Source organism: Fopius arisanus, unplaced genomic scaffold (genome assembly GCF_000806365.1).
Source record: "Fopius arisanus strain USDA-PBARC FA_bdor unplaced genomic scaffold, ASM80636v1 scaffold00063, whole genome shotgun sequence".
NCBI lineage: Eukaryota > Metazoa > Arthropoda > Insecta > Hymenoptera > Braconidae > Fopius > Fopius arisanus.
The window spans coordinates 379,237-392,534 of NW_011887802.1; the positions used below are offsets into that span (position 1 = coordinate 379,237).

At 37.1% G+C, this 13,298-nt stretch overlaps 1 protein-coding gene across 4 annotated transcripts in view; it reads right to left on the reverse strand.

Moving 5' to 3' along the window:
- Dscam2 (Down syndrome cell adhesion molecule 2) overlaps positions 1 to 13,298 on the reverse strand; it is a 61,251-nt gene that overhangs the window by 17,690 nt on the left and 30,263 nt on the right. For 3 of the 4 annotated variants that reach the window (XR_892389.1, XM_011308890.1, XM_011308891.1), the window contains exons 2-7: positions 12,387 to 12,737; positions 10,515 to 10,679; positions 8,005 to 8,151; positions 6,784 to 6,901; positions 3,437 to 3,598; positions 2,910 to 3,190 (exon numbers count right to left, since the gene is read on the reverse strand). Coding sequence is in view for 3 of the 4 variants with exons in the window: in XM_011308890.1 (XP_011307192.1) it covers positions 2,910 to 3,190; positions 3,437 to 3,598; positions 6,784 to 6,901; positions 8,005 to 8,151; positions 10,515 to 10,679; positions 12,387 to 12,737 (1,224 nt within the window). In the remaining variant the exon portion in view is untranslated. Of the gene's footprint in view, positions 1 to 2,909; positions 3,191 to 3,436; positions 3,599 to 6,783; positions 6,902 to 8,004; positions 8,152 to 10,514; positions 10,680 to 12,386; positions 12,757 to 13,298 lie in introns of those variants that run through there. The other variant, XM_011308893.1, reaches the window with a different exon arrangement.

Consider the following 13,298-nt stretch of genomic DNA (forward strand, 5'->3'; position numbering starts at 1 on the left):
ATCTCCCTCGAGGATAATTCTGCAATTAATAAGTTTCATTTCAATTGTTGGAAGTCTACTTCATTATTTTTTCACTTTTTAATTTTCGCATTTTTTCCTCGTGAATGGGCACTTCGGAATTGCGAGCAAATGGGATTCGCATTGTATTATTTTTAAAATTAAATTAATAAAAAAAGGATCTGTATTTTATCTTGAAAGATAGAAATCTTGAAAAAATAAAATGATGGGTGGAGTTGGAGTAAAAAGCACTAATTTCTCGACGGGTTTGTATTGGGAAAGGGAAATTTATATCGATATCACTGCACCTGGACTGATATGTATCTATATTTATAAAATAATGCAGAAGCTAACTGTAGCCGGAATTAATGAAAAAAAAATTCAGAACAACGCACGATATCAATACCTCCATTGATTGCAGTCTATTTTTATTATTTTTCATTTATTCTCCCCTGAATAACAAACTGGGCAAACTCCGGACCGGGATAATTGACGTGGTGATTAAAAAAGTCAAAAGCACTGGGGGAGGGGGGAATAAAAAAAGAATGTTTGGAGACGAGTTGGTATCCAGGGGCAACGGTTGGCGAGCGCTGATAATTAAAAGTGTCGATCGTTCGTCATTAAGATAACGGCGATAGTACGGAACAATGAAATCTTTATCCTTCTAGATTCCCCCATAATTATTCATAAAATTATCGTTAATTGCAGTTTACGGTTGAATAATTTTACTCACGATGTCAATGAAAAAATCTCGCAAGAATATTCAGCTGAATGGAGAGTTATTATCCTAGTCCTGATATAAACATCTAATTTTTCATTTCTGTGAAATGAAATTTGGGAATCATTGCGGAAATCAAGGGAGATTGAAAATTGTTGAAGAAATTTAGCCTGGGGGCGGCAAAATTTTGACAATTCAAAAAATCCCAAATATTCGAAAAATGGCGAAAATTGGAGAATCAGAATACTTTGAAATGAGAGACGCGGACGTTCTCGTTATAGAAAACGAAATTTCAGCGGATTTAATTTCACAGATGATCGACAGTGACAATACAGTTGCAGTCGGCTTTTTCATTGTGACCAATGAATAACAACAAAAAGCCGCCATGAAACGTACTACTACATTCATCAACTCCTGTAGAATTCTTCTCACGTTATTTGAAACCAATTATGATTTTTATTTTGGCATTGTTCAATTTTCACATAGCGAAATAGCATGCACGAAATCCACATCTCTCATATTTCATGTGATGTTGATTTAAACTCATGCTTCAAAGGATTCTATTTTGTATTGATCGAACATTGATTTCATTCCAATTGATTAAAAGATTTAATCAATGTTTGAAGTGGAGGCGTATGAGGCAGGGGAAAAATCATTTATTCTATTATTATATTTTTTTTTCGTGATTGCTCAAGGCGCGGTAGATTAAAACCGGTAATATTAACATGTTTTTAATTATGCAGGGAAATGTTAATATTATTTTTTTTAGGATTGACGGTTGTTGAAACATTTGATTTTCCGAAATGGAAATTGAATGTTTCCTGACCGACTTTACAATGGCTTTTCTACTTCATTCTCAGTGTATCTCGCTGGTACCATCTATTCTCTTGGCACCTCTGCCACACTAGCCACCGCTGCTCGTGTTCTCCCTTTGACGTAAATTCCGTACATTACCGTCACTGACGAGCTCGAGGTTAACTTCAATGTTTCAAAGGGGTCAGCCCCACGTTGTGTTCAGAGTTGGGAGATGCCTGGATCAGATACGCATGAAGGAAAGAGGTGGAGGGACCCACTGAATGGTAGTAGTCCAGCTCGAGGGCAAGAAGTCTGATTATGGGATATTAGCTTAGGGAAAACATGGCGAGGGGACACACTCATTCTGTCCTTGACTCCAAAGTTAATCATTTCCATTTGTTACAACTATATGGAAAACGTGGAGTGAAAAATCGAAAAACTCTGTCTTTTCTGAATTTTTCGTAAAATAAATTACGTTGAAAATTCAATTAAATTACGCATGTGTTTATCCCAAAATATTCTCCCAAATTACTTTTGGAAGATAAATTCAAATTCAATGACCAAAAAAATTTCCGTGTTGGTATGGCAATTTTTCCTGGGAAATTCAGTCCGAAGAAAAATCCGTAAAATCATCAACTCTATTTCGCTGCGGAATTTATTTTATTTATTTGAGCCCCCAGCATTTAATATTTCCGTAAAACATTGAAAATAAGTACATATACTCCGGTTGATGGTTAACTAGAGTTGAGAATGTACGGAATAGAAACCACGGAAACTCGTCGGAGAAACATCTGCGGTCGTGGGGCTGTTGGAGGCAGCTCGTTACTACTAGAATATTCCCTTTTTTTTTTCTCCCGACTTCTCTACTCCTCTCACTCTATCACACGTTGTATGATACTGGTGTAATATCACTCGACTGCAGTGCAACTCGCTGGGGGATATAACCAGATATAACCACTTGCACCAGGATATAGATAAGTCTACGTCACTAGGAAAACCCCAACGCTGTATGTGGCTTTATTTAAAATGTCAGGATAAATTGTGAATCCCCTTCACATTTCAATTTTTCTTCTCGAGAAAAAGAAGTAAAAATTGAAATAGTGAATATCTATCGTCAGATGCGAGAGACTATCACCCCGGCGTTTATGGAAATTGAAACTACTCTTGTTTCAAGATAATTGAATTATTCCACTTTTTCGTTTACTTGTCGATTTTTATTTTCGCTCTCCAACCCTTGAAAACATTCGCCAGAGTGGAAAAGAAGTGAGTGGCTTATTTGTATATTCAACACCGATAAATCCATTTATTTTTAACACGTAAATTTACTTGTTACTAGCAAATGCACATAAACATTTCCATTTAAAAAGCTATATGTTTCTCCGTTGAACGATGAACTCACCTCCAAGCTGGAGTTCAGCAGAGGCCTGAGCAGTGTCATCGCCACGTCTGACAATGCACTGATACATTCCCCTGTCCTCTCTTCCAATTCCATTGAGTGTAAGTGTCTCGGACTGTCTCCCAGCGCCAGGTAATTGTCTACCATCCTTATACCACGTAATAAAATGCTGTCCAGCTTGTGAATGCGTACCAACGATACAAGTGAACTCAGCATTGCCCCCCAAATGTACACTCAACAATGACGGTGAAACTTCGACATTGAGAGGTGCCATCACCACCAGCCTGAAATTATCAATTCAATTAGATCAATCGCAGTGACGAAAACACAACAGTGAATTTGATTTATTTCGTCTTAGCACGAGTGATAGGAGATTCAACTGGTTGTTTAATTGAAATTCACTGCAATTTGCAATTTAGCTTCACTAATCCTTCCCTTTCCTTGACTAACCCTACCGATGACTATTATTAACGGTGAGACTAAAATCCCCTTCACTCTGTGATTACCAATGGGGCTGTCTCGATGCTCACCTGAGTTCAGCGTTCGTCTCACCACCGAGATTGGAGGCTAGACACTGATATACACCACTGTCCGACAGTGTCACAGCTTCTATAGCCAACACTGGCCCAAGTAATCTCGTTCTAGGTCCCGATAATACTGGCATCTGCTCGGCTCCAGTTTGTGCATACCATCTAGCATAAATTTCTGAGTAAATGAGATTGTAAAATGAAGACTAATGGCACGACGATGACATTAAATGCACTATTTCATTTTTTCTTTTTTATTAACCCATACGTTTTTTTTAATTATTAATGTGGTCGATTCAGGTCAGTGATTAATTGCGATGGCATTTTCTCTTCGTTATTGGGGAGCTAATTGAAACGAATTCAATTATATTCTACTTTATGATTGGTTAGTCATTCTTCTCAGTTAGGAGACGAAAACCGAACCAAATGAGACTACTTTTATTCAATCGTACCTACGAGTCCTATTTTACAACTTCCATGTTTGTAATCGTGCACGTGTAGTTAACAGTAATTGCAGGAGTTGTTGAATGTTTCCGCCATTCACAGCGAGGCAGTGATCCAGCCAACATCAAAAGTTTTCAAGAGCAGACAGAAGAAGTTTGGATGGAATTTTCGCAATGACATAAATGGTCGTCATTGCCCGTCTGCGTGTGTTAAATCATTGGAAAATATTTAAAAAAACGAGAGTTTCGGGTAAAAGGGTGTCGAGCATCCTTCAATGAATCGTATAACACGTTTAGGTTTCTCTAGAGGGATTTTCATACAAAGTTCAATAAGTTAAGACTATATTGATATATCCCGTAAAATAAACTCGTAAAATGTGCATTTTGCGATAGCCTTAACCATCCAGATCACTTGTGGTTTTTCAGGAGAATAAAAAATGAAGATTGCTACCAACAAATCAAAGGAAGAAGCCAGACCGAAGTTTATTTCCTCCACAAACTTCCAGAATTGCACAACTGAGGCGTGCAGGCTTTCCAGCGATTCTCCGTCTCTTCGGTTTTTTTTCTTTCGTTTATGTGTTTTTCTGTTTTTTTTTCACTCGCTCAGTTGAATGTTACGGCTCTATCGTCTTCCACGATTTGCCAAAGGCACATCGGAGTCCAGACGTGTCTCACTCCGTAAACACAAGTACCTAATGGAGTTAGTGAGAAGGATCAGAATAGTAAGATTGAACGAGGGTAAATTTCTTCTTTCTTGAAGGACATATATTTTTTTCTCCTTTCATATTTCTCTATTTTTCATTTATAATTCGTCGAAAAATAGATGAAATTAAAAATATGTAATTATCAAGTCAGAATTACAGGGAATTTGTGATTCAACATTTCGGTATAATAGAAATAATTGAAATGTGAAATGTAAATGATTAATTAATATTTGGCATGTCGAATTGTTATTAATCGAACGTATATATACTTTTATATCGAATGTACTTCATTCAAGTGTTTATTTATATATTTTTTTAGAGAATGAAAAATAGGGTAGAGGGGATGAAAAATGTGTTGCGCAGTTATAGAAATATATATGGGCGCAGAGGGAGTCGGATTTTCCCAGTGGATTGTATGGAATATCGGCTTTCAGGCCAGGTGCTTTCGGGAACGATACACACGGCAAATTTTCCATGTACCCACTACATGATGTATTTCACCAGTCAAATAGATGATATACGGAGGTGAAATGATACCCCATTGTGTCGGCTAAGAGCCAGTGAGTATGAGCAAGAAAACGCCGTGAATTAACATTTCTCCAGGTTTTTGTCACACATTTGATGTTTGCCAGAATTTCACGGATATTATGAGCGAGAGTCATAAATTTATGTTATAAACGAAAATACGTTGATTACACGGTTTTAATCCCGAATATAACCGGAAATTCGGGTGATATTCATCGAGTTGAATTTCACAGGTATTGGAAAATGTATTTTTGGAATTGGAGCACAGAGTGGTCAGAGTGCCTTTCAGTTATCCAATATCGTTATTTCCCTTCTCTCTGTCGTTGTTTCAGTATAATTTTTTTTATAAAAAAAAATATTCTGTATGAAAGTAGGGGTAGTACTACAACAATAAATGCTGGAGTATTCGTTCACCTTTCGTTTGCATTGTGCATGGACAGAAAAATTTTATGGTGAATATCATGAGGATATCAGCTGAATCTGGTGATTGTCAGTGTTATCGTGCTCATTGAGGATTATAGAGCACGTTTTTGTGTTCTCAAAATGTACGACACTATTTTAGAACGTGAGATAAAACGACTCGATGTGAATCGATGATCGGAAGTTGGTGGGATAGAAGTACCAGTGGATACGAGGATGAGAGGGAATAAGAAGAGGGTAAAGTGGAAAAAAAAGATTTTGATCGGGCCAAAGTAGACGGCCACTCGATCGTGGAAAATCTTAAGGCAGAATGGGTGCAATCGGAAGCTCTTGTCGTCAAGATTCACACAGTACTTTTGAGGACGGATTCTCAGGCTGCTTCACGGAAAGGACGGAAACATTCTACTTGACAAATGATAGTGTCCATTGTTCTCAGAGGAGTGACCCAATTCACTTTCTCTAATTATATGAACAAAAATATACGCTGAGATTGTATTAATTCATTCGATGCATATCGACTTTTCGTGATTGTTTTATTTTCATCAAAATAATCTGAATAAATAATACTAATTAATAATTGGTAATAATAATAATAATAATGTATTATTATTACTTATTAATTATAATTTCTATACACGTTTTTTCTTCAATATCAACGCCTCGTTTATTAATGAATAACTTTTAATGAAGAAATGATGTACAAAAGTGGAATTTTAGGTTCTACTGCAATTTCTTTGAATAATAAATTCCCGACTTTAACATTTTTTTCAGTATGTACGATGGAGTAATGCTTTTGTATTGAATAATTAATGTATTGTATCAGAATGACAAGGCAGAATACTTGACCGGAAATTTTTCGTATTCATTCGTTCCGGTGGTACTTTGTAGAGGCATTACGAGTTGTATTATCTGTAAAATCTCGTGGGTTTTGCGACTTTACACCGAGTAATCCAGGGAGCAGTGGTGAGGGGAGGCGAATGCCGTAGCTATAAAAAAATCTCATATTTTTCGGGGTCACGCGGTGGCAAGCAGAATTTGTAACGTCGCCCCATTTTTTTAACACTCCTTTCCTCACTACAATTTTTACCTCCCGGAGTAAATCTCCGTTGCAGTTTTTTTTTTATTTTTCACTCTCTTTTAGTACCGTGATTCTCCAGGTGCACCGGCAATTCTTCGCTGCTCTTTGAAAGTTTAATGCAAGGCTATTATAGCACGAGAGGTGAATCTACTGGGTGTTGTGAGAGAATGATTCCTTTACCTGTACTCTGGGGTGGGACAGGCCTTTGCTAGGCAAACTAGGGAAGTTGATTCATCCTGTCCAACGTAGATCGTGCCAGAGTGCTCGAGTATCGTTGGTGGTATCATGCCTCCGTGCTCTGTAGAAATTAAAAAAAAATTTTAATATATATAAAAAAAAACTGGATCCGTCGACCTAAATCCAAAAAAATGTTATTCACCCAAAAATAAATAAAATGACTATACAATAAGAACATATATTTGTATTTGGAATAGACAAACGTCGAGGAGATGAGCTACGAGAATATGGAAGCAAATACTCTTGGTATAATTGAGCCTAGATCAAGCCGGACACAACATACATTAAGATTCTTTCGAAACCTTTCGAAGCTGACGAGTAATCTACATACATGAATGCCTGTGGCAGCAGGTGCCCAGCATTTAAAGAGGCACTCGAGAAGGTCGTTAAGAAATAATAATGTAAGTGATACAGCTCAATCTGAACCATCTTGAAGCTGCGCACAATCTGCTCATGCATAGAGCGTGAGATCTAAAGGTAGATCTTATGAGCTTCTCGGAGTTATACAGACATTTTCACGCACGACTCTGTGTGACACATACCAGGGCGTAAACCAGTATTTGCTCCTGTGGCAAATACCTGTTCATGTCAACTATGTGGAGGCTGGTTTTGTTGTAGCTAAGCTGGAGGGAATTTGTTTTTCCAGCTATCACGCTACACGCAATCTGTCGCTTGATGTGTGTACAAATTTTGTGGATTGAAGTGCTTCAATGCTTAGGAAAATTCTTGAGCATTGTAGAAAAAAAGTTTCGGAGAAAGTGCTCGGGTAAAAAAAAATTGTAATCGGAATATTTTTTCCAAATTTTCAAGAAATTTCTGGAAAATTTTTTAGAAATTTTTTTTATGAAATAAAAAACATCGGAAAACAAAACAATTTTATGTTCTGAAATGGTTTTGAAAAATTGAAAAAGGAAGAAAACAACAGTATAATTAAAAAAAAAAATTATAATCGCAAAAATTTTTAGATGATAAAAAAAATTTTTCGAAACAAATTTTTGAAAAATTTTTCAAAACATTTCCGAAAAAAACAATTGTTTTCTTTTTCGATTTTTTTTTGTTTCAAAAGAACTGGAGATTATTCCCTCTTTGGGGGATTCTAATGCTAACAATAATCGTGAATCCCCGATCGAAAAACGATAATATAATTTTCATAATTTTACAAACCAGCTATTCTAAGATTTGCCGAAGTGCTGACAACCACTTGTCGTGTCAGTCTGTGCATCGTTCTGCATCTGTAACTGAGGAATTGATCACTGAACTCCAATCCGTGCACCAGCAACTCCCCCGTTGGTAAAAGATGAAATTTCCCATCTGAAAGGATTGAACGAGAGAGTGTCATAAAAATTGCGCCAATAAATTAAGAGTGCAGTTGAGCATCTACGATATAATTAGGTCAGTTAAAATATAACTCGCAGGGCCATCGTGTAACCCCTCAGCTTGGCAAGGGAAGGAGAAAGATATAGGGTTTAGAGATGATCATGGAAACCAAAAGCTCGGTAAGATAAGCGAAGGCACGGAGCGGTTAGCAGTTATCCTAAATGGCTACAGCCTCGACCACGTCGACAACGACTGAGTACCCAGGCACGAACCGCTTTTAATGCTCTACCACCCTCTCTCCACCCAACTCCAACCCTATCTCATCCACCACGAATTCACCATTAAACTTGTCGCTTGAAACGCCTTTTGGTACTCCCGGTACATTAGAAACTCCAAAGTTGCCTGTTCTCTTTCAAACTCCCTCACTTTACTCCAGATTTTTATTATTACACTTTTTCTATTTCGCAGCCATTCTCTCCATATACAGAATACTCTTGACTCAATTCGTATCCCTTCGAATCCCAAGAATAGAGAAATCGAAAATTCATTGATTAATTTAATTACGAACAATGTAACTTCAATTGACCTTTCGTAATATTTTTATAATTTCTCATGCTTGCCTTGAACTGTCTAATGAGGTCATTACTGAACCTGAGGGAGGTTCGATTAACATCACCAATAATTGAGGTGAGTGCTAGCTCATCTGATTCAATCGCCTCACATATAGGGCGCTTTTGAAGACGTGTATTCATCGATCCAGAAGATGTCGATAATGCTCCCAATATAGATACAATCAATTTTGAAGGATCAAAGTGATGTGTTTACTTCTTCACGAAATACTCATAAATTTCATAATATCGATAACCACGCGATAAATAGACATACAATAAAGAAACAACTAGCCTTACTTAATAATTAGTAAACTTATTACTAACAGTAATTTTAAAAAACTGATATAAAAAATATTCATATCAAAATCATCAGGTAAAATAAAAAACTGATATTTATCTCTAAAAATTCACAATATTTATTATCCAACGAAATATAAAATCGATTTTCCTTAGAATATCGAATAAGATGAATGACCGGAAACTGTCTGTTCGATTATTCACCAAATCTAACATGCAGCCCAAAGGTTGAACCCTGGAGTTGTGCCATCCATCCTCAGTAAAATGTCATGATATATCACACTTTAGTTGATCTGCAGTTGAATAGAATTCTGAGAGGAATGAAGACTAAATGCCCCATGATTATGACAGATCCACTGACTCTACAATCCGAAAAAATAAATCATTGTTTTGAACTATCGCACTGCTCGCAGTAAGCATTCAATTCAAACTATAATAGGATTGAGTTTAAATGTTAATTCCAACGAAACAATTCATCTCATTAAAACTTTACCTATTACCCGATTACTCTGGCCTAATTCAATACTGAATCACTCCAGGGAAACATTTGGATAAATGGATATTACCCAAACAAATGCTGGATGCATTAGTAATGTTAATTTTATATCTAGGAAAAATCCCGCGAGTGAATATTAAGCTTTGAGAGAATGAATAGTTGAACATTTGTGATTGCTGAAGGTACATCGATGGAGGGTATACCTGAGTGTACGTCACAGTAGAATGAATAGTGCAGATCGAGAATTGCTGTTAGCAAAGATCCAACCTAACGACTTCAGATATCACGTGAAACGTACCAACTTAACTACAGAATTACTGCAATGGTTACAAACGATTCAAACAGACGAATTCTGTACTAACGAGCACCCGCTCACCTCTGCTCATCCATCTGTCCTACCTTTTTCTATTCCCTCCCTCCATCCACTTTCATCTTCTGCGCAATGAGGTAGTTTCCATAGAATGAAGTATTCTGATGCCACTCCTCTTATCGCTCTAGCTCGAAAAGCTCTCAGCACTGTTCAAAATCCAATGCAAAATGTGGAGAGGACTGGAGCATTAAGAGAACATGGGAATTGGGGAAGAATTGATTGGAGGACGTTGAACCCGACGATGTTCGGAGGATATTGATCGTCAAGCCTCACTGGAATAACTTATTCCAGGGGCTTGATTATTCAGTGAGGATAATTTCATCAAAAGTGCCACCCTGGGATTTATTCCCTATCTTCGTTAAATCACGTGTCAAGATTGAGGCTGGAAGAATCTCAATTATTGATTCTGTATTCGATAATCTTCCTGGAATTAGGTCATAAGTTGATTGATTTCCTCTTAGTCAATGTTGAAACTAGTGTGGAGTGAAGAAAAATTTTTGAAATCGACAAATTCGTCTTATCTTAATCAGTATTCATCTTTCTGGAGAATTTTTTTCAGAAATTTTATGAGTAGGACACTTACCTCCTTGGAGCGATGGGTATATGTGGAATGATGGCTCCTGGAGCCACGATACAACTCTTACGAGATCCTTCACGTGACTTGGTACTACGCATCTCAAAATTGCTGTACACCCTCGAGATACCCCTTCGACTACTTCCACGTCGACGGAATACGCCTGGGTCACAACTGTGGGCATAAATTTTTCATTATTGCCAAGTCCTTCTTGACACGGTAAAATATGTTTTGCATGTATCAGAAAAATTTTCAATAAGATAATATTTTAATTTGTTGTATAAAATTCAAGATTGAGCTGTATCATCGCGATCCTTCGTGCATTCAATTAAAAAAAAAATTGTAATCGGAATATTTTTTCCAAATTTTCAAAAAATTTCTGGAAAACTTTGTAGAAAATTTTTCTCGTGAAACAAAAAAAAAATCGGGAAACAAAACAATTGTATTTTTGGGAAATGTTTTGAAAAATTGTTCAATAATTTGTTTCGGAAATTTTTTTTTGTTTCATAAAAAAAAATTTCTGAAAAGTTTTCCAGAAATTTTTTGAAAATTCAGAAAAAATATTCCGATAACAATTTTTTTTCCCCGGAAGGATAAATAATTAAATGACTAATCTATAAAAAAAAATCAATAGAAATGACTGATGAGTAATCAAGCTCAATTTTAAATGATATATTTTAATGCGTTTGTGTTGATGGCTGATGCACTTGGATTCTGTAGAAATCCTAAAATGGTTGTGTCACGCAAGAGGATCCCTCTTCGGAATAAAATATAGAAAAATAGCACGGAGTTGAGGGAGTAAACATTACCCGTAAAAAGATATGGAAAGCAAGCAGAGTGAGGTTCTGATACCTCAGACCCCAAGAGTGATGGTTGGTGTCACCGAAGGTGTCAAGCTGTTACATCACGACAACTGGAATCGTAAACAAAGCCTGTTATTTGGCTTCTCCCCGACGTTTTCCTCCCCAAGAGAACGAAATCTCACTTTGTTTATTCAGCGGTATTCACCTCTTTCCTCGGATGTACCGTACTTGATACAAATATTTTCTTTCTACCGTTTCTTTTATCCGTCGTAATTACATCACCCGGAAGAATGTCTCCGAATGTGTCTGAGAATCACTTGATTTTTTCTTGCAAAAATATTGCATATAATTGAATATAAAATCACTCACTCGTCTCTTCAAATGCGAAGACAGGGGTTCAAGAAATTTCAGGGACAACAAAGTTTATCTCAAGACTGTTTTTCAATGTACTTGTCTTCTTGTTGTTTTTTTCATCCCTTCTGTCTTGGTTTTCTGTCCACCGAGAGAATACGAATGTGTTTTTCATCAGAAAAATGATTATTTCAATGATTATTGTTTCCGGTGGACCTGGACAATACATTTACCGTTTATTCTTGTCCTTTTCAAGTCTCCGTATATTTCAAAGTCCATTGTACACTTGGCTATGGGAATTTAAATGTTTTTCCCAATGAATTAAATATCTCCTCCACCGCTATATTCTGACCCGTCCTCACCCGCTTAATTTTCCAGTTCCCCAACTATTGTGAAAACAACGGCAAAAACGTTTCTACCTTGGTAAATAAAAAAAAAATCCCTTTGCGAATCAAAGGCAGGAGTAAACTTTTAATTATGGACGACAGGTCGGTGTTTGCGGGGTTTTGTGGGTTTATGTTTAACGGTGAAGGAAGTGTCGGTTGCCAACGTATTTCCTTTCGTTGCCGTGAAAATTTGCATTCAAATTGCATTCTTTTTCACACCGTGTTCGTAATTACGCTGTGTCTGCGGCTATACCGTGTACACGATGTGACACGAGAGGAGAGTGAGAAGAGGTGAAATATAAAAGGTGGTGGTAGGGTAAAAATAATTGTTTTGTACTCACTGGCCCGTACTTGTACGTCGCGACTAAGTACTCGACCCACCGAGTTACTTGCGACACATCTGTATGCAGCACTGTGTACGTCTTGACGAAATGCTGCGGCCTGAAACGGAAGTAGTACGAGGGTGCCATTTCTCAGGACACGCCTCACACCGGGTACATCGGTCGCGGGTAAACCATCGGCTGTTGACCAGTCGATGTTGGGGGTTGGATTGCCAGTTGCTGCGCAGTCTAACCAGGCACCACTTGAATTTGAAAATTCAACTCTTGATGAGGGCTCAATGAGAAAACTTGGTCCACGTAAATGTGCGTCGAAGCCGTGACCACCGGCCGAGGAAACCACCGCAGCAACGCCTGTATATGAGAATATCATCAAAGTTCATTAACTACACAGCCCATTTACCACAGTTTAATTAAATTGGCCAATTCATATCCAAAGTCATTCAAATAATTCAAATAATGACAATTCATTGGCGTAATTCATCTTCATAATTAATATTTAATATTAATTGGAAGTTATGAGATGAATTTTACAAGTTTGTGGCATTATATAAACGAGTAGTATTTTTCCTCAAGTAGAAATTATCATAAAAGAAACGACCATTCAGTTTGAAAAAAATAGTGGTAGATTTTTTGTCAGCAAAGTCGACTTGTGTCGCGGGTAAAACGAATGAATGGAACAATTAAGTATCCGAACGTTAGAATTTTCCTGCGATGCCTAGAACTCGGAAACTCCTCGTGGAATTTCTTCGTCTTTTGTGATGCATATTTCCACCATCCTCGAGATATGCGGGAGTGAGAACGATGCAATAGGTATGCCTGCAGAAATGAAATTCAAAAGGCATTCCATACTGAGAATATTTCATAGAGAAATCTCGTATTTCAATGTTGGCTTATATTTTCAAGGAGGTATTC